The sequence below is a fragment of the Takifugu flavidus genome, chromosome 21 (assembly GCF_003711565.1).
Source record: "Takifugu flavidus isolate HTHZ2018 chromosome 21, ASM371156v2, whole genome shotgun sequence".
NCBI lineage: Eukaryota > Metazoa > Chordata > Actinopteri > Tetraodontiformes > Tetraodontidae > Takifugu > Takifugu flavidus.
The window spans coordinates 7,073,688-7,093,754 of record NC_079540.1 but is presented as its reverse complement, the minus strand read 5'-3'; the positions used below and the strand labels follow the sequence as shown (position 1 = coordinate 7,093,754).

Here is a 20,067-nt window from a genome sequence, read left to right as displayed (position 1 = left end):
TTGAACGTGTGTGTGTGCGTGTGTGTAAGTGAAAGACACGGGTTCACCAGTGACCAAAACAAGCACAACTTTATTCATTCCAATATGCTGCAAAAGAAATCAAATCTAAATAAAAGCACAATACAAAATGATAATAAAAATAAACCTTTCAGTGTCCACAACGAACACCAGGAAGATTTTAGTCCCGTTCACAAGGCTGCATGTTGAGCAAGAAAGGCCCTGATTCTCTGCAACAGCTCTTTCTTCACACTGTCTGGTACCAGTGCTAAAACAGAACAGAAAAAGGATTTCAGGAAACCATATTTACACCGTGTCTGAATCAGGAGACGTGCACACGCGACGTGCACACGCTGACTTTAATGTCACCTCCTCCATCATTGATTATTTCTATGTGTTGTTGCGATGCAGACAAACGTGCGCACCTCTGCCTTTGGGGGTCACTTCTGTGACCAGGTCCTCCACTGTGACATGCTCCAGGCCCTTTTCTTTGATCACCTCTGAATACAACAATAACATGTTTCACATTTCATTTTACAGCCAAATCCAGTCACACACGCACGGACACCTGAATCAATTTACCTTTGCAGTGTGCTTTTAGTTGATCCTTCCACCCACATTCCACCAACTTTGCCCTGAGCAATTCTTTTAACCTGTGATCGGACAATTCAAATCCACGTTAACTTAAATCCACGGTCGTTGTGCCGAACATCTACTAGCGCAGCAGAGCGGACTCACCGCTCCCGTTCGCCCATTTCTATCAGCTTCTGGTTAATGGCTGCTCTGATCTGCGCCTCTTTGCTCATGATGTGTCTAAAGTCAAATATATGAGAAACCTGGTCGGGTGGCTTTTTACAATGAATGACAACGTGAAGAAAAAGATTCCATTCTACCTTTGTGTGGACTAGTTCAGCTGGCGAACACCTGGTCCTTTCAAAGAATAGTTCCGGAGGAATCATGGCTCAATGGTTCCGGGTTAGGGATGTGCTCAGTTGTTCGTTTGTCTGTGTGCGTGCGTGTGCGTGTGTGGGGGGTTAAATCGATTGCACTAACAGCTTGGTATACAGCAAGATAGCTAAAGAAACGAAATTGCAGTAAGGGATTTGTTCAACTTTGTGAAATTAATGAGAGGAGCAGGCATTAACGCGATACAACAAAATAAACATCAAACAAAAGAACCCCGTAAGGATACAAAATGTAACTAGGTTGATTCATTTGAAAGCGCCATTTAGATTGAATACATTTTCTAAATGATTTCACATTCACGGAGCCACATCTCGCCTGTCCGTCGCTAAATGGGTCCGGGTGCGCCGGAAACGCTTGTGCTCATTCTCCCCCTCATCATCTCGTGGAAGACTTTGTCCTAGATAAATACGATGTCTGCGTCTAACTACTCGTTGAAAATCAACCGTGACCTATTGGACCCTGGATTTGAGAGTTATAGGTTATCACAAGACACCATCCCGATATACAAAGTTGATCTGGATGCTGGTGAGACTACTAGCAACTTCAAATACGCAGCAGTTAGCGAGCGAGCTAGCAAGTGAAGACACCTGCACACAACAGTTCTGATATTGCTTTATTTCAAAATATTAATGTTGCCACTGAGGAAAAGTCAGACTTTCGGCTGTACTGTGCTACAAAGTTGATTTAAAAAAAAAAAACCCGACTGTGATTCGGTTATGGTTTGTGTGAATCATTTAGACGTCATTTTCAACTATCTTGCAGATGTTGAGGAGCTGAAGTTGAATGAATACACCCTGGAACACGTGCGTGCGTTCGGCATGTACAACCATCTCCACTTAGATCCTTGGTATGAAGACAGTGTCTTGTTTGTGGACGGCAGAGGGAGAGTTCTCAGTTTCACAGTCATCCTGGTGAGTTACCAGATCATCCCGGATCAAATATGTGGCTGAATAAAGGCAGCTCTAAACGATCACCTGCTCTAAACGATCACCTGCTCTAAACGATCACCTGCTCTATCCTACTCTTACTGCCAACCCTGAAACTCTGTAATTCTGAGACGGTCCTGTGGAGCCGGGCTGGAGGCTCCAGCAGGTGGGGGCCAAACGCCGTCATGGAGCCTCAGCATCAGCCTCCTCTGCTGGGTGACGCTCAAAGAAAAGCTCTGCCCAAAAGGTTGAATATTAAGGATGTATTTGTCACAGAACAAGTGCATTTCATACGTCTTCACCAAGTTACTCAAGAAACTTAATTTAACTGATTTCCCGGAGAAAATCTGAAACAGTTTGGTTCTAATTTGGTCAGTGGGATTTTCCCACCATGTTTTCTGCTGCAAGTTAAGGCAAAGACTGATGTGACAAACAAACGTTTAGGTACATTTATGAACATGAGCTGTACAACATGAGAAGATCGGTAGATCACAAACACTTGAGTGTTGAATGATTCGATGGCTGCCAGCCAAACCCCTAACCCCTAACCCCTAACCCCTAAACCCCTAACCCCTAGACCCTAAACCCTAACCCTAAACCCCTAACCCCTAACCCCTAACCCCTAAACCCTAACCTCTAGACCCTAAACCCCTAACCCCTAACCCCTAAACCCTAACCTCTAACCCTACCCCTAAACCCCTAACCCCTAGACCCTAAACCCCTAACCCCTAAACCCTAAACCTAACCCCTAACCCCTAACCCCTAACCCCTAACCCTAAACCCCTAACCCCTAAACCCCTACCCCTAACCCCTAACCTCTAACCCCTAACCCTAACCCCTAACCCTAACCCTAACCCCTACCCCTAAACCCTAACCCCTAACCCCTAAACCCTAAACCCTAACCCCTAACCCCTAACCCTAACCCCTAAACCCTAAACCCCTAACCTCTAACCCCTAACCTCTAACCCCTAACCCCTAAAACCCTAAACCCCTAACCCTAACCCCTAAACCCCTAACCTCTAACCCCTAACCCCTAAACCCCTAACCCTAACCCCTAAACCCCTAACCTCTAACCTCTAACCCCTAAACCCCTAACCTCTACCCCTAACCCCTAACCCCAACCCCTAACCCTAACCCCTAAACCCCTACCCCTAACCCCTAACCCCTAACCCTAACCCCTAACCTCTAACCCCCTAAACCCTAAACCCCTAACCCTAACCTCTAACCCCTAACCCCTAAACCCTAAACCCCTAACCCCTAACCTAACCCCTAACCCTAACCCCTAACCCAACCCCTAACCCCTAACCTCTAACCCCCTAAACCCCTAACCCCTAAACCCTAAAACCCTAAACCCTAACCCCTAACCCCTAAACCCCTAACCCCTAACCCCTAACCTAACCCCTAAACCCTAACCCCTAACCTCTAACCCCTAACTCCTAACCCTAACCCCTAAAACCCTAAACCCTAACCCCTAACCCCTAAAACCCCTAACCCCTAACCTCTAACCCCTAAACCCCTAACCCCTAACCCTAACCCCTAAACCCTAACCCTAACCCCTAACCCCCTAACCCCTAACCCTAACCCCTAACCCCTAACCTCTAACCTCTCTCAGCTAAATGTTGCAGCTCTGCCACCACAGACATGCAGCACTTTGATAACAGACGGTCCAACCGGACATAAACGCTTCGGTCAGTGCAGTCAGACGTTTGCAGTCCAAATTCTTTCCCTCATTCCCAGAGCGGGAATCTCAGCCGACGTGGATAAAATAGGGAATTCCTCTCAAAAGGCCTGTGTGGACCCGGTCGTGGACTCAACTGGGTTTCTTGTCTTGTGTTTGTTCAGATGAGAAAAGCTTAATATTCACACGCTTGTTTCACTTCCTATATTCCTGATTTAGAAACTCATTTTTTCTGGCCGACCTGTTCAGGGCGTTGGCGTGTTGAAGGTGATGTGAATGGGTGGAGCTACACTTGGCAGCGTGATTAACGGTAGCGATGGGCTCCATGGCAACAGCCAGACGGCCCCTTCAGTAGTAACTGATGCTGGTGGGGCGGCGCCGGATCACTGGAAACGTCGGGCCGAGTGGACGACCACGTGACAGGAACCCGCCTGGCGTTAGGGTGGTCTTCTGTGGTCTTCGCTTATTCCTTATTATTTAGTCATTATTATTTTCATAGATCTTGAGGAGAAACGAACCCCCGAAAGGTTCCGTCTCGTTGGCTCTGTTTCCCCCATCACAGAATTCATCCTCCAGAACCGGCTGCTCCCTCGTTCTCAACCGAAACGCTTCATTTTTGAGATGGAATAGACGCTCACTCACTCACTCACTCACTCACTCACTCACTCACTCACTCACTCCTCACTCACTCACTCACTCACTCACTCACTCCTCACTCACTCACTCACTCACTCACTCACTCACGTCCCCCTCTCACACACACACACACATCTCTCTCTCTCTCTCTCACTCACTCACGTCCCCCTCTCACACACACACTCACCCCCCCACCCCCCCCCCCCCAGCAGTGCTGAGTGCCTTTTATTTGTGCTGTGATGTCAGGACACTGCCCTGGGGAAGCCAAGAGAGGTCTACTGTGTGGCCCCTGACACCAGTGAGCACCGGGATCGTGTGTGTGCGTCCCTCAGCCTCACCTCGGCCACCTGGGCGACCCTCTCGGACGGCTCGGGCAGACTGGATCTTCTTCGCACTGGGAAAAGGGGCGACAGCTGTCACACGAAATGGGAAGTGAGTCCAACTTCCAATCAATAGAATTAGTTCTATTTAGAGAACAATAACTTCAGAAGTGTTGGTCCCCACCTCAGAGAAGGTGGCACCAGAGCAAACGGGCCCTGAGCTCCAGGGGAACCGAGCCCACACCCTTGTTGCTGGGAGGCGACCGTGCTAACCACCGCACCACTGTCCTGCTCTTTTCAGAAGGATCACTACGCCTGCCTTTAGGGTTAGTTAGGGTTAGTTAGGGTGAGGGTTACTTAACCCCCACCCTAACTAACCCCCACCCTAACTAACCCTCACCCTAACTAACCCTCACCCTAACTAACCCTAACTCACCCTCACCCTAACCCTAACTAACCCTCACCCTAACTAACCCTCACCCTAACTAACCCTCACCCTAACTAACCCTCACCCTAAATAACCCTAACTCACCCTCACCCTAACTAACCCTCACCCTGACCCTAACTAACCCTCACCCTAACCCTAACTAACCCTCACCCTGACCCTAACTAACCCTCACCCTAACCCTAACTAACCCTCACCCTAACCCTAACTAACCCTCACCCTAACCCTAACTAACCCTCACCCTGACCCTAACTAACCCTCACCCTAACTAACCCTAACTAACCCTAACTAACCCTCACCCTAACCCTAACTAACCCTCACCCTTTATAGAGATGGTGCCTTTTGTAAGGTGTAATCGGATCAGACCAAAGTCCCTTTTCTGTAATTTCTGACATGAAGACGTCAAACGTTAGAGTTGGTTAAGCTGTCCAGATGCTCTCTCTCTTCTACGGGTTAGCCGGTTAAACCAGTTTCTTCTGTTTTACTAGCCACTGTTCAGCCAGGACATGGGGGCCCCGTTCACCCTCCTGCACAGCGTGGCACATGTGCAGGATAACGTTCACACCCTGGAGGTCCTGCTGCTCCGCATCCAGAAAGATCCGGAGGAAACCAAAGGAAGTGGATTTTCAGTGTTTCTTGAGTGGATCACAGTCGCCAACACTGCTCAACAAGGTGACTGAACAGGTTAACCCTAACCCCATTTAACTTTGGTTGTTGAGCACCAAGTCCACTAATGTGCTTGTAGGAAAGGGAGAATGGGCTTAACTGAATGTTCACTTTTAAACAGTAGCTACCAACGGGATGTTAATTAAAGGGGGTGGATGATTAAAGCTTCATTTACCTGCAAACAAACATTTCAGTTAAGCTGCTGGCAGCTAAGAAGGGACTAGTTAATAAGTGAACAATCACCTGGTGACTGACGGATCTTTCAGCGTTGGTTTTGTCTTTGAAGATGTTTCATCAAATGGACCAAATTTAGATCCTGTCAAAAAGCATTTCTGTATAAAAATGACATGTTGCAGAACATAATTAATGGTCTTAATGAGGGAAAGTGTGAGTAGTTTATAGAGTAACAGCCTGATGCTGGGCTGCACCTGCTTCTTCTGCTCTGGATAATGGGTTAGGGTCAGGGTTAGAGGGTTAGGGTTAGAGGGTTAGGGTTAGAGGGTTAGAGGAGGGTTAGGGGAGGGGAGGGTTAGGGGACGGGAGGGGGAGGGTTAGGGGAGGGTTAGGGTTAGAGGGTTAGGGGAGGGTTAGGGTTAGAGGGTTAGAGGTTTAGGGTTAGAGGGTTAGAGGGTTAGGGGAGGGTTAGGGTAGAGGGTTAGAGGGTTAGGGGAGGGTTAGGGTTGGGGAGGGTTAGGGGAGGGGAGGGTTAGGGGAGGGTTAGGGTTAGAGGGTTAAGGGAGGGTTAGGGTTAGGGGAGGGTTAGGGGAGGGGAGGGTTAGGGGAGGGTCAGGGTTAGGGGGGGTTAGGGGAGGGTTAGGGTTAGGGGAGGGTCAGGGTTAGGGGAGGGTTAGGGTTAGGGGAGGGTTAGGGTTAGGGTTAGGGGAGGGTTAGGGTTAGGGGAGGGTCAGGGTTAGGGGAGGGTTAGGGGACGGTTAGGGTTAGGGGAGGGTTAGGGGACGGTTAGGGGAGGGTCAGGGTTAGGGGAGGGTTAGGGGAGGGTTAGGGGAGGGTTAGGGGAGGGTCAGGCTATTGGAGGGTTAGGGGACGGTTAGGGGAGGGTTAGGGGAGGGTTAGGGTTAGGGGAGGGTCAGGGTTAGGGGAGGGTTAGGGGACGGTTAGGGGAGGGTTAGGGTTAGGGTTAGGGGAGGGTTAGGGGAGGGTCAGGCTATTGGAGGGTTAGGGGACGGTTAGGGGAGGGTTAGGGGAGGGTTAGGGTTAGGGGAGGGTCAGGGTTAGGGGAGGGTTAGGGGAGGGTCAGGGTTAGGGTTAGGGGGGGTCAGGGTTAGGGGAGGGTTAGGGGAGGGTCAGGGTTGGGGAGGGTCAGGGTTAGGGGAGGGTCAGGGGAGGGTCAGGGTTAGGGGAGGGTCAGGGTTAGGGGAGGGTCAGGGGAGGGTTAGGGGAGGGTCAGGGGAGGGTCAGGGTTAGGGGAGGGTCAGGGGAGGGTCAGGGGAGGGTCAGGGTTAGGGGAGGGTCAGGGTTAGGGGAGGGTCAGGGGAGGGTCAGGGTTAGGGGAGGGTTAGGGGAGGGTCAGGGTTAGGGGAGGGTTAGGCTATTGGAGGCTCGTGTCTAAAGCGCGTTTATGCTGACAGGTCAGGAGGCGAAGTACGAGATGAAGAAGAGGAGGCTCCTGAAGGGGAAGTCGGTGCCTGAATATGCAGCTGTAGAGCCACGAGGGAAGGGGCTGATGGTGGCCTCAGAGAGACCTTTTGTCTTCACACATGTGGACGGTTCTCCTTTGGAGCAGCCCGACCCGGAGCCCATGCAGGCGGAGAACTCAGGTGGGTCAGAGGTGCCGATGAGTGCAGAGACTGCAGAGTCCTGTGCTCACACGTCGATGTTGAAATACAGACGCATGTTGCAGTCATTCATCAGCCCACATTTACAACCCTAACCCTGATGGGGGGGGGGTAACGATGATGGGCGTGGTGACATGAGTGACAGCGGGGGGGGGCAGAGGCAAGAGTGACAGCGGGGGGGGACGGAGGCCGAGACTGTTCCCAGCGGTGTTGCCTTCAGGGGACGGAGGCTGAGACTGTCCTCAGCGGTGTTGCCTTCAGGGGACCGAGGCTGAGACTGTCCTCAGCGTGTTGCCTTCAGGGGACCGAGGCTGAGACTGTCCTCAGCGGTGTTGCCTTCAGGGGACCGAGGCTGAGACTGTCCTCAGCGGTGTTGCCTTCAGGGGACGGAGGCTGAGACTGTCCTCAGCGGTGTTGCCTTCAGGGGACCGAGGCTGAGACTGTCCTCAGCGGTGTGCCTTCAGGGGACCGAGGCTGAGACTGTCCTCAGCGTGTTGCCTTCAGGGGACCGAGGCTGAGACTGTTCCCAGCGGTGTTGCCTTCAGGGGACCGAGGCTGAGACTGTCCTCAGCGGTGTTGCCTTCAGGGGACCGAGGCTGAGACTGTCCTCAGCGGTGTTGCCTTCAGGGGACCGAGGCTGAGACTGTCCTCAGCGGTGTGCCTTCAGGGGACCGAGGCTGAGACTGTCCTCAGCGGTGTTGCCTTCAGGGGACCGAGGCTGAGACTGTCCTCAGCGGTGTTGCCTTCAGGGGACCGAGGCTGAGACTGTCTCAGCGGTGTTGCCTTCAGGGGACGAGGCTGAGACTGTTCCCAGCGGTGTTGCCTTCAGGGGACCGAGGCTGAGACTGTTCCCAGCGGTGTTGCCTTCAGGGGACCGAGGCCGGCTGTGTTGCCACTGCAACCTGAAACCAGAGAAAAAGAAGAAACTGAAAAAAGATCCAGATCTGTTGAAGTTCAACATCAAGACCCAAAGTTTCTGTTTTGAATCTTAGTTTTAATTTACTCTTTGATGAATATAATGATTCCCTTCCTCACGATTTTGGAGAGGATCGTCCATTTTCCATATCAAATGGTCTATTTACTGACATTTGTAACCCTTCCACTGCACCAGATAACAACACCAGAACCACATTATCATTCATTTGGACCCTTTGGCTTCTAACTATTATTTAAAGCTTTATTAGTGATAAATGTGGGTGTAGCTTCAATGACAATGAAACATTTGAACACGGTGACTGTCTTTAACGTGACCTTAACACCGGCTGAACACATTTTCCGCATGAGCTCGCGTCCCATTTCCTGCAGTATCGGCTCAGACGTCGGCGCTGTGATGAGCCCATTTCCTGAAAGATTCATGGGCTCATTTTGCTCCCTACCACCACTCTCAGAAGCAAAAGCTGGAGAGTTGGATTGTAGCCATAGAAACGCCTGAGCAGCCAGCAGAATATTCCATTTATAGTGGCTCATTCTCTCATCAACTTATCAGCATCTGTTTCCAGCCCATTGACGGCTGCTTGTAAACCCAGTGTGGCGGTGCCACCTGACTTTAATCTCTCTGCACTTATGTAGTGAGACGTGTGAGATCTGAGATCTGTTGCACTATTGATCCATTTTGAAATGTTACTGATAATTAAAATATCAGTGTTAGGCCAGCGTGGCGGTCTCTGCTGGCCTGATCATAGTCAGAAAAGCATATTTTTAAAATCTTTTTTCCCCAAATATGTAAATGATATTATTCTCCGTTGTCTGTTCTCTTCATGTCATATTATTTCCACCTGCTTGTGCTGCTTCAGTGTTGGCTATTGTGGATTTACCGGCTTTTACCTGATTATATTTGAGCTAACCTGAGTTGTGAGGCTCCTAACTCAACAGAAGGACTCTAAGTGACGGGACACACTCAGGCGTGATAGCCAATCAGATGCCACTGGAGGTGTGTGCTGTTTGCACACAGCCATAATGTATTCCAGACATATAGGCAACCAGGTATTATGGGATGCATGTGTATGCCTTTGTGTTGCTGATTCAGGGGCAGTATAATTGCAGCTGTTGAGCCATTTCTTTTATCAGCTCGCTGCATTTTTCATTTGCAGGAAGGAGATGAGATGTCAGGAGAGGCCTCATTCGCCAGGTTTGTAAGCAGCAGCACAGAAAATGCAAAATAGGGAATCTTAATAAGTTGTGGAGATGTGGGCAGCATGTCTAGCTGGGATTTACCAGGCTGCTTATACGAGGTCAGGATCTCATCAAATTCATTCAGTGTCTTTTCTGATAGCATTCTAAATAAACATTCGTATCATTGGGGCTTTTAATAAGGTATTCTATATTTCCCACATTTATAGACTGAAGGCAATCATCAGACAAACTATAAAAGCACAGTAAACCACAGGAAACAAAGATCTGAGGACGCGGAACCAGGCAAGGGGCAGAGGTGTACCAGGTCGGGCCGTAAACGGTGATTTACCAGGACTTGGTCCAAGACTTGGTGCTGCAGAGCCAGACACAGAGCTCAAACTCTCTGGCAGAAAGTGCGTTAGCTGGGCTTTAAATACTGGGCTGGGCTCATGGTGGGGAGACCGGCAGAGGTGCCCCGGTTTAGCCTGAGTGTAATTAAGCCCACTGTCACAGTGAGATGAAAGGCAAAGCACAGGAGAGCAAAGGATAATAATGACGACGTCTCCACCTTTGACGACCCTGCGAATTACACCGGCGGGTTTGGAGCATCATCACGGGGCCGTTTTCACCGTCCAGGTTGCTCGTATTCACGTGCAGGGTTGATATTAAAGCGAAGGTCTCTATAGACGAGGAGACTGTCAGTCCAGAGGTCAGCGGCAACCCCTTCATGTTTATTAGATTTTTATCTTTATTTGTTCTTATTGGCATTTTTAAAAAGCAGTCATAGTATTTTCGTCACACTGCCTCAGTCTCGACCTTTCAGGGCTTTTTGGCCATCGACTTCTTGGCATCATCTAATGTTGAAGAAAAATTCTGATAGTGTGTTTTCAATCAGTAGTTAGCTTTAATTAAAAAGCAAGAACAACTGTCTTGAGATGGGATGAGTGGTGAGGCTCAAAGTATTTATCGCTTTAAAGCGCCGCCCCCGCCGCCGCCGTCAGCAACGCTTTCATCCGAAGGAAGCTAGCAGGGCAGCCGAAAACAGGGCAAGTTTGAAGTTTTCTTCCCTTCCAAAGACGACCTTTGTTAATTAAAGACGATTCAGACAGATTTTGTTCTGTTTTCAACAGAGATAAAAATCTCTTTCTTTCACAATGAGCATCCCGGCCAAGAGTGGCAACAGTTTGAAGACATTAATCAGTGAGAAACTCTTGAAATACTCTTGAAATGATTGAATCTTGTTCCAGATCAGAAGTCTAGTCCCACCATGCTCGAGAGCCAAAATCACTTCAAAGAGAGAAGATTATCAGGCACCAAAACTAAAAAACCTTGGCACTTTTGGTGAAAGCCAGAAATATGCTCAAAGGTCCAATGACGAGGCTTCGATAGAGGGCATAGCAGTTATCTGATGGCATAAGCTCTAACGTGCGCTACAGCCAAGAACGAGCGATATCACCGGTTGATTGCTGTTGCTAGCTAGCAGGTTGGCTGGTTTAGTTAAGATATTTCGCACAGGTGAGCCTTTCAGGTTCTTACGAATGCATATCCAATCCCAGGACGTGTTGGTGGCACTGTTCAGTGGTGGCAGACTGGATCTGATGGGCTGTTGCTTTTGACTGTTTCCACTCACGATGCACAGAAGCCGGTTCTGATGAGCTGGAAGGCTCACAACTTTTGGATAAAAATAGTATCACAATAAGTGGAAGCATCTAACCAATAAGATATAATACAACATGAACTATGGAGAATAAATGTATTTACAGATCTACAAAAACTAACAATGAAGTGTGCTGAGGCCAGTAGAGAAAGCCTTGCCTGCCCTGACGGTTAGGGTTAGGGTTAGACAGTATCCAGGGTTAGGGTTAGACAGTATCCAGGGTTAGGGTTAGACAGTATCCAGGGTTAGGGTTAGACAGTATCCAAGGTTAGGGTTAGACAGTATCCAGGGTTAGGGTTAGACAGTATCCAGGGTTAGGGTTAGACAGTATCCAGGGTTAGGGTTAGACAGTATCCAGGGTTAGGGTTAGACAGTATCCAGGGTTAGGGTTAGACAGTATCCAGGGTTAGGGTTAGACAGTATCCAGGGTTAGGGTTAGACAGTATCCAGGGTTAGGGTTAGACAGTATCCAGGGTTAGGGTTAGACAGTATCCAGGGTTAGGGTTAGACAGTATCCAGGGTTAGGGTTAGACAGTATCCAGGGTTAGGGTTAGACAGTATCCAGGGTTAGGGTTAGACAGTATCCAGGGTTAGGGTTAGACAGTATCCCTAAGACAGTATCCAGGGTCACCTTCCTCCCCAAATTTGGCCTGCAGGAATGCCATTTCAGATTGTGCACCTGTGAATGGTCCTGAGGAAGACAGGCTGGGGTTCTGGTCTTGACTACTAGGGGTAGGGTTAGCTCAACTGATTTCCTTGTGGGCGGGCCAAAGAGCTTTGGGTTTTTTCCAGACCTGCTCATCTGGGCTTCCACATACCCAAAGACAGACTCATCTCCAGTGAATGGCTGGGGGCCATAAGCAGGCTAGAAGAAGTCCTAAAAATGTTTAAAACAAACTGTATGAAGTGAAAATTTTATTCCGTAGGACTTTTTAATTGACAGTTTTTTCAGCATTAACAAACTTCAGTTATTTTTTGGGGTATTGAGAACATCCCTCAAAAATGCTGGACCCCTTTTAAATATTCACGAGTTGGCACAAGCTGTAGAACAAAGATTCAAAATGCTAATGCTACCTGCTCTGGGGTGGGTGAAAGAGCTCTCCTGTCTGCAAGGTTCTCATCCTCCCTTGTGGTTTTATGTGTAGTTGCTGAATATGTAACAGGATTCCTCATACAAGCAGATGTTTTATCCGTCTGTCAGTACTTTAACTCTATAACTATAACTATACATAACTATAACGATACATTTCTCATCTGTTTGAATTCAGAATCCATTTACTTCTGGCAGCAGACATCGGAGAACATCACCGTGCATGTTCGAATGCCCGAGGGTGTCACCAAAGAGGAGGTGAACTTCACGCTGACTCCCAACCACATCAGCATTGGGGTGTGTGGCGGTTCTCCTCTCATCATACTGGAGGGCCAGCTCTATGCAGATGTGCAGCCTGAGACCAGCGCCTGGATATTAACTAGTGACAAAAGGTCTGAGCTGCTTTTTTTTATTAAATCAAAGTGATTTCATATCATATTCAAAGATTCCTCCTTAACTGAGGGAACATCTGTCCATACTAATCTTTAATTAGTAGCTCGGTCTCTTGCAATAGCTTGTGCTCTTTATTTTAGAAAGTATAACTTCATTCGTGTAACCCTCTTCCTGTGGTCTAAACTCCCCAGTGAAGATCAAGTTGCATTACAGCAGCCCAAGCTTCTAGTTTTGTTGTGGTACAGTGGCTGTAGTTCTTGTCTCTTACGGGCTGCTGGATTTGACCCTTAGGTTTGACCCTTAGGGTTGACCCTCAGGGTTGACCCTTAGGTTTGACCCTTAGGGTTGACCCTTAGGGTTGACCCTCAGGGTTGACCCTTAGGGTTGACCCTCAGGATTGACCCTCAGGGTTGACCCTTAGGTTTGACCCTTAGGGTTGACCCTTAGGGTTGACCCTCAGGGTTGACCCTCAGGGTTGACCCTTAGGTTTGACCCTCAGGGTTGACCCTTAGGATTGACCCTCAGGGTTGACCCTTAGGTTTGACCCTTAGGTTTGACCCTTAGGTTTGACCCTCAGGGTTGACCCTTAGGTTTGACCCTTAGGTTTGACCCTTAGGTTTGACCCTCAGGGTTGACCCTTAGGGTTGACCCTCAGGATTGACCCTTAGCTTTGACCCTTAGCTTTGACCCTTAGGTTTGACCCTTAGGTTTGACCCTTAGGGTTGACCCTTAGGTTTGACCCTTAGGGTTGACCCTTAGGGTTGACCCTTAGGGTTGTCCCTCAGGATTGACCCTTAGGTTTGACCCTTAGGGTTGACCCTTAGTTTGACCCTTAGGGTTGACCCTTAGGGTTGACCCTCAGGATTGACCCTCAGGATTGACCCTTAGGGTTGACCCTTAGGTTTGACCCTTAGGTTTGACCCTCAGGGTTGACCCTTAGTTTGACCCTTAGGTTGACCCTTAGGGTGACCCTTAGGTTTGACCCTTAGGTTTGACCCTCAGGGTTGACCCTTAGGGTTGACCCTCAGGATTGACCCTTAGCTTTGACCCTTAGCTTTGACCCTTAGGGTTGCCCCTCAGGATTGTCCCTCAGGATTGACCCTCAGGATTGACCCTTAGGGTTGACCCTTAGCTTTGACCCTTAGGGTTGCCCCTCAGGGTTGACCCTTAGGGTTGACCCTTAGGATTGACCCTCAGGGTTGACCCTTAGTTTGACCCTCAGGGTTGACCCTTAGGGTGACCCTTAGGGTTGACCCTCAGGTTGACCCTTAGGTTTGACCCTTAGGTTTGACCCTTAGGTTTGACCCTCAGGTTGACCCTTAGGTTTGACCCTTAGGTTTGACCCTTAGGTTTGACCCTCAGGGTTGACCCTTAGGGTTGACCCTCAGGATTGACCCTTAGCTTTGACCCTTAGCTTTGACCCTTAGGTTTGACCCTCAGGGTGACCCTTAGGGTTGACCCTCAGGATTGACCCTTAGCTTTGACCCTTAGCTTTGACCCTTAGGGTTGCCCCTCAGGATTGTCCCTCAGGATTGACCCTCAGGATTGACCCTTAGGGTTGACCCTTAGCTTTGACCCTTAGGGTTGCCCCTCAGGGTTGACCCTTAGGGTTGACCCTTAGGATTGACCCTCAGGGTTGACCCTTAGGTTTGACCCTTAGGTTTGACCCTCAGGATTGACCCTCAGGGTGACCCTTAGGGTTGACCCTTAGCTTTGACCCTTAGGGTCAACTGCACCTGGACTAAACTGACCACTACGGCTTGTGTGACCCTTCACAATGTGGACTCTTGTGGCCCCACATCTATCAGCTCGGATTCCTGCCCAGGAGCTCTGCCCAATCATTGCTGCTCCGCTCGTCTCTGTGGGACGGTGTGGACGGTGTCCTCCTCCTCCTGATAGACGTTTTTATGTGAACCCATGTTCTCTGGGCCTCCAGCATGTTCTGGGGACGGCAGAGACCCCATGACCTGTGTCTCGTACCTCGTACCATGACAGGAAAACCTGGCCTGACTGACAGGTGAACCGCAGCGTCACCGCCCACCTCCTTTTATGGTGCTCATTACCAATTCATGGGCGGAGACTTATGCTGATTAGCGCGGCGTCGCTTCACGGTTGTTTGTGATTCGTGATCTACTCGCGTGTTTTCGATCAGATCCGAGTTTCCCAGCACGGTTTCACCTGAACCCACAGCAGGTTTTTAGTGGATCTGCTCATTCACCAACGGCTCATGAAGGAGAGCCCACCTTTCAAAAACTAGCACATTTGCTTATTGATGGTTGGCAGGTAAGAAATGTGTGTGCCAGTAAAGGTGTGTGTCCTCACGCTGGGGAGTGTGTGTCTCCAGCGTGGTCTTTAATCCAGAACCCTCCTGGTGGGCCTGACAGTGCTAACCACAGTCTGGTCGGTTCTGGCTCAGCCAACGATGGTTCTGTAGAGGACAACGTGTGACAGACCAATATTGAAGCCCTGCTGCTCAAATGTGTGTTGTTGTCTTCATGAAGACCATCTCAGGGGTCTTTTCCAGCGTTTCTAAGTAGAAGCTGATGGTTTTCCATCCTAATGGCTCTGCTCTTTATAAAGCAGCAGCTTTATTAGGAAGCCCTTTGTGTCTCCTAATATCTGCTCATCATTGTCCAAACCTCCACCTGTTTTCACGCCTCCATCAGGACATAAAGGAGATAAAGGAGAAGGCTCGTTAGAGGGAAAAGAGTCGTTACACAGACGCAGTGGTTTCTGGGAGCCACATCAAAGCTTTGAAAAGGTTCTGAACAATGATTAGACGTAAAAGAGGGGTGCACGTGGGGGCACGTGTGGTCACGGGTGCAGGTGGTCACGGCTGCAGGTGTGGTCACGGGTGCACGTGGTCACGGGGGCAGGTGGTCACGGGTGCACGTGGGGTCACGGGTGCACGTGGTCACGGGGGCAGGTGGTCACGGGTGCACGTGGGGTCACGGGTGCACGTGGTCACGGGGGCAGGTGGTCACGGGTGCACGTGGGGTCACGGGGGCAGGTGGTCACGGGGGCAGGTGGTCACGGGTGCACGTGGGGTCACGGGTGCACGTGGTCACGGGGGCAGGTGGTCACGGGTGCACGTGGGGTCACGGGGGCAGGTGGTCACGGGGGCAGGTGGTCACGGGGGCAGGTGGTCACGGGTGCACGTGTGGTCACGGGGGCAGGTGGTCACGGGGGCAGGTGTCCCACAGAGGTTAGTCGTGTTTCTAATGAACACATACTTGAATGAAACCTTCCATCACTTCGTTCCTGGTCCATTGAGCCCGTTGGCTCCACCAGACCTGCTGTTCCAGACCTGCTGTTCCAGACCTGCTGTTCCAGACCTGCTGTTCCAGACCTGCTGTTCCAGACCTGCTGTTCCAGACCTGCTGAACAGGCTGATGAAGCTCTGACGTGTGTGTTGGTTCCTGTCCTCAGTTTGGAGGTGACGCTCCAGAAGTGTGTGGTGGGACCCACGTGGCCGGAGCTGGTGATGGGGGACCAGAGAGGGGAGCACCTCGTGGGTGAAGAGCAGGCGGCCCTCGTCCACCAGAGGCTGGCCCACCTCACATCACAAGACTGGCTACAGGTGCTTCACACGCTCCAGGTTCAGGCCCTGTGCTGTCGCTCTGCAGCTGCTCTGTTCCTCTCCCTCCTCTTTACATCTGTAGGCTGATTCTGACGCTCTTCACGCCTCTTTTCTCCAGGTTGCACCTCATTAGTCCTCGTAAGTCGTGGCTCTGCAGGAGGTCCTGGATGCACGTCACCCTTCAATAAGGCCAAAACAAATGCAACCTTAATCTTTCCTGTGTTCTTTCCTCTTTAATCCAGAATGTGAACGCGGAGAAGGACAAGTTATTAAATTATAACTCGGCAGAGCTGGAGGACTGTGACGTTTTCCCCGAGGCCGGCTTCAGCATTACCCACTTTGACGAGTCCCTGAGGCCCTCTCAGGTGGTGAGTGACCCCCCAGGGGCCCTGTTGCTTCTCCAGGCCTCACCTGGGTGGACCTAATGGTGGCCCCTTCACAGTAACACGCTTCAGTTAGTCCCTAAACCTAATGAGACAACTAGCCGCCGCTATTGAACGGGAAACTTTAAGCTAAAAGCATCAAGTAAAATTTGTATCTTTAGTCAGATTTCACTTGAATGTTATGTTGTTTTTGCTGGAAATTTAACTGGTCACGATGGCGCTGATGGGATGGTTTGCTCCATCAGTCCTGGCTGGGATGAGACTCCGACATTAGACGGACGCAGCTGCAGCCTGTGGCTCTGCAGCTGCGTCCGTGAAGATGCGGCAGCCTGAACATGACTGGAGCCAGACCATGAAGAGCAGCTCCTTTACGTCCTTCACAGTAGTTTCATTGGTGGAGATTCCATAGCTTCACAGATGGACCTTTATTTTTTAATGTTTCTGCTCCCATCATCGGTTCATATGAATGCAGGCGCTAATTAGCAATCATCTGGCCCTTTAGAAGGCCGATCGTTATTCTGCCATGTGTGAACCATGTGTGTTGCTACTGGGTAGCGTATGTGTACTGGCAAACATCGGTTATATTTGTTCTATTCATTATTTGAGCACCTTGTTGCCTTCTTGACGTGGCCTGGAGCTTCACCCCCACCTTCCCTCCTCCCCACAGATGAATCTGGGTGGCAGCCAGTACCTGTTCACGGTGGTGGGGAACCCACTGGAGATGCCGTGCCTCTGCCTGCGCTACGACGTGGACGCCATTGTGCTCCAGCCCCACCCGGAGCAGGACCACAACATGTGGGAGCACATCGCCACCTTCAACGCTCTGGGTATGAGCTTCAGATGGTTCAGTGAGCAGCTGAAGGTGCCCTGAGGGGGGGGGACCTGAACCTGGACGAGGGTTTAAAGTGTGTGACGGTGGTCCAGAACCTGGAGGAGGGTTTAAAGTGTGTGACGGTGGCCCCAGAACCTGGAGGAGGGTTTAAAGTGTGTGAGCAGACTGAGCCATCAGCAACAGCAAAGAAATCCTATTAGCCATGAAAGGGTTCATTTGAGTTTTCTGAGAAGGAGAATTTAGGTATCTTGTTCTCAACATTGGTTCGTTTCCCGCCGCCATCATTTGAAGGTCTGGTCTTTCTTCATGTCCTCGTCTGCAGGTTACGTTCAGGCCTCCAAACAGGATAAGAAGTTTCTTTCCTGCCCTCCCAACTTCTCCTACGCCGCCCTGTGTGAGTGCATCTGCCGAACATTCATTTATCGCCAGCCGTCGCCATTGGAAACGGTGCTCTTCAACAGGAAGCAGGGCCGTCAGATAGAGAAGGTTGCCAAGCAACACGTGGCCAGCCTGGACTCTGCCAGAGCCATCCTGGGCTTCAGAGCCACCAATGAGAGAGTGTACGTCCTGACCTGCAGCAGCATCTTTATTCTGAAGGTCAACAACAGCTGAACCACGTCATTCCTGACATTCCTCTCATTCCTCTCATTCCTCTCATTCCTGTTGTCGCCAGATTCCCGTCTGATCCGTATTCTCCATGTTTAGCAAATAAACAATCACTGCAGCAAAATGATGGTCGGCGGTTTGTTCACGTCCGTCTGTCAAAGAGCAAGTGTGTGTGTGTGTGTGTGTGTGAATGTGAGTGTGTGTGTGTGTGTGAATGTGAATGTGAATGTGTGAGTGTGTGTGTGTGTGTGAATGTGAGTGTGTGTGTGTGTGTGTGTGAATGTGTGTGTGTGTGTGTGTGTGAATGTGTGAGTGTGTGTGTGACTTCAGCAGGTCCCGTTGAGTCCGGTGCTGCAGTCGGTGTGATGGACGAATCCTCAACTTAATTATTTCCTACATTCCTGTGAAAGGTGCATATTGAGACTTCTACTCCCCCCCACACACACACACACTCTCACACACTCACACACACACACACACACACACACACTCCCTGCGGCAGTTTTACTGATATATTCCTCTTGATCCATCCGGCACTGTTGAAGCAGGTGTGTGTGGGACACGGATCAGCTGGTTCGGAGGTGGATCCAGTCTGGATCCAGGGACCGGATTCTGACGTGGTCACTGTGACTCCCACAGATGAATCCAGTCCCTGGCAGCCACAAGTCTGAAGTTTTCACACTAAACCCAGTTTGTGTGTTTGTTTGTGTTGCTGTTGTGGCTGAAGGGAGAACTCAGGGTGGAAGGTGAGCCGAGGAGAAGCATCTCCACAGGCCCTTTTTCTCCCGTCAAACACAAAGAGCAGGAATTATTATCTTGACGAAATTATAATAAATAATGTTCTAATAGCTCTTTGAACTTTAAAAGCATATTTCATGAATCTTCATGGGAACTGGAACAATGAAATGTCTCATGGCTCCTGGATCTCCTGGATCTCCTGGATCTCCTGGCCACCGCAAACGTCCGTATGTTGGTCGATACTGCTGAGAACAACGATGTGGGACCAGTGAGCCCCTCTGCCAGGGCCCCAGTCCGGCCCCCTCAGGGTGGTGGGACCAGTGAGCCCCTCTGCCAGGGCTCCAGTCCGGCCCCCTCAGGGTGGTGGGACCAGTGAGCGCCTCTGCCAGGGCTCCAGTCCGGCCCCCTCAGGGTGGTGGGACCAGTGAGCCCCTCTGCCAGGGCTCCAGTCCGGCCCCCTCAGGGTGGTGGGACCAGTGGGACCAGTGAGCCCCTCTGCCAGGGCCCCAGTCCGGCCCCCTCAGGGTGGTGGGACCAGTGAGCCCCTCTGCCAGGGCTCCAGTCCGGCACCCTCAGGGTGGTGGGACCAGTGAGCCCCTCTGCCAGGGTTCCAGTCCGGCCCCCTCAGGTGGTGGGACCAGTGAGCCCCTCTGCCAGGGCCCCAGTCCGGCACCCTCAGGGTGGTGGGACCAGTGAGCCCCTCTGCCAGGGCTCCAGTCCGGCCCCCTCAGGGTGGTGGGACCAGTGGGACCAGTGAGCCCCTCTGCCAGGGCTCCAGTCCGGCACCCTCAGGGTGGTGGGACCAGTGAGCCCCTCTGCCAGGGCTCCAGTCCGGCACCCTCAGGGTGGTGGGACCAGTGGGACCAGTGAGCCCCTCTGCCAGGGCTCCAGTCCGGCCCCCTCAGGGTGGTGGGACCAGTGGGACCAGTGAGCCCCTCTGCCAGGGCTCCAGTCCGGCACCCTCAGGGTGGTGGGACCAGTGAGCCCCTCTGCCAGGGCTCCAGTCCAGCACCCTCAGGGTGGTGGGACCAGTGAGCCCCTCTGCCAGGGCCCCAGTCCGGCCCCCTCAGGGTGGTGGGACCAGTGAGCCCCTCTGCCAGGGCTCCAGTCCAGCCCCCTCAGGGTGGTGGGACCAGTGAGCCCCTCTGCCAGGGCCCCAGTCCAGCACCCTGACTGGAGAACATCAACATCAGGCGTTCAGTCCGGCTCAGATCTGCTCATCACATTATTGAGGCTGTGGAACACG

The 20,067-nt window shown here is 51.1% G+C and overlaps 2 protein-coding genes and 1 long non-coding RNA gene across 6 annotated transcripts; 2 read left to right on the top strand and 1 right to left on the bottom strand.

The window, feature by feature from the left end:
• Positions 1-50: 50 nt before the first annotated feature.
• LOC130518342 (transcription and mRNA export factor ENY2) lies at positions 51-1,151 on the bottom strand. The gene is made up of 5 exons (XM_057020861.1): positions 891-1,151; positions 736-810; positions 580-650; positions 423-497; positions 51-265 (listed from the first exon to the last, which is right to left on the bottom strand). The coding sequence occupies exons 2-5, from the start codon at positions 801-803 to the stop codon at positions 189-191; spliced, it is 291 nt and encodes a 96-aa protein (XP_056876841.1). The 5' UTR covers positions 804-810; positions 891-1,151; the 3' UTR covers positions 51-188.
• A 132-nt stretch (positions 1,152-1,283) lies between these two features.
• On the top strand, positions 1,284-18,207 carry nudcd1 (NudC domain containing 1). 3 transcript variants are annotated; one of them, XM_057020846.1, is made up of 11 exons: positions 1,284-1,488; positions 1,726-1,874; positions 4,450-4,635; positions 5,457-5,640; positions 7,224-7,412; positions 12,468-12,681; positions 16,112-16,262; positions 16,505-16,630; positions 17,313-17,472; positions 17,800-17,871; positions 17,939-18,207. In XM_057020846.1, coding segments are annotated over exons 1-11 (1,548 nt in total). In that variant the 5' UTR covers positions 1,284-1,373; the 3' UTR covers positions 17,941-18,207. The 3 variants fall into 3 exon arrangements, with proteins under 3 accessions (XP_056876826.1, XP_056876824.1, XP_056876825.1); XM_057020844.1 differs by having other exon boundaries at positions 1,287-1,488; positions 17,800-18,207; XM_057020845.1 differs by lacking the exon at positions 4,450-4,635 and having other exon boundaries at positions 1,287-1,488; positions 17,800-18,207.
• LOC130518346 (uncharacterized) lies at positions 12,688-16,102 on the top strand. 2 transcript variants are annotated; one of them, XR_008948004.1, is made up of 4 exons: positions 12,688-13,012; positions 14,407-15,480; positions 15,559-15,774; positions 15,859-16,102. It is a non-coding gene; the product is annotated as an uncharacterized LOC130518346 (long non-coding RNA). The 2 variants fall into 2 exon arrangements; XR_008948003.1 differs by lacking the exon at positions 12,688-13,012 and having other exon boundaries at positions 14,287-15,480.
• Positions 18,208-20,067: the final 1,860 nt, after the last annotated feature.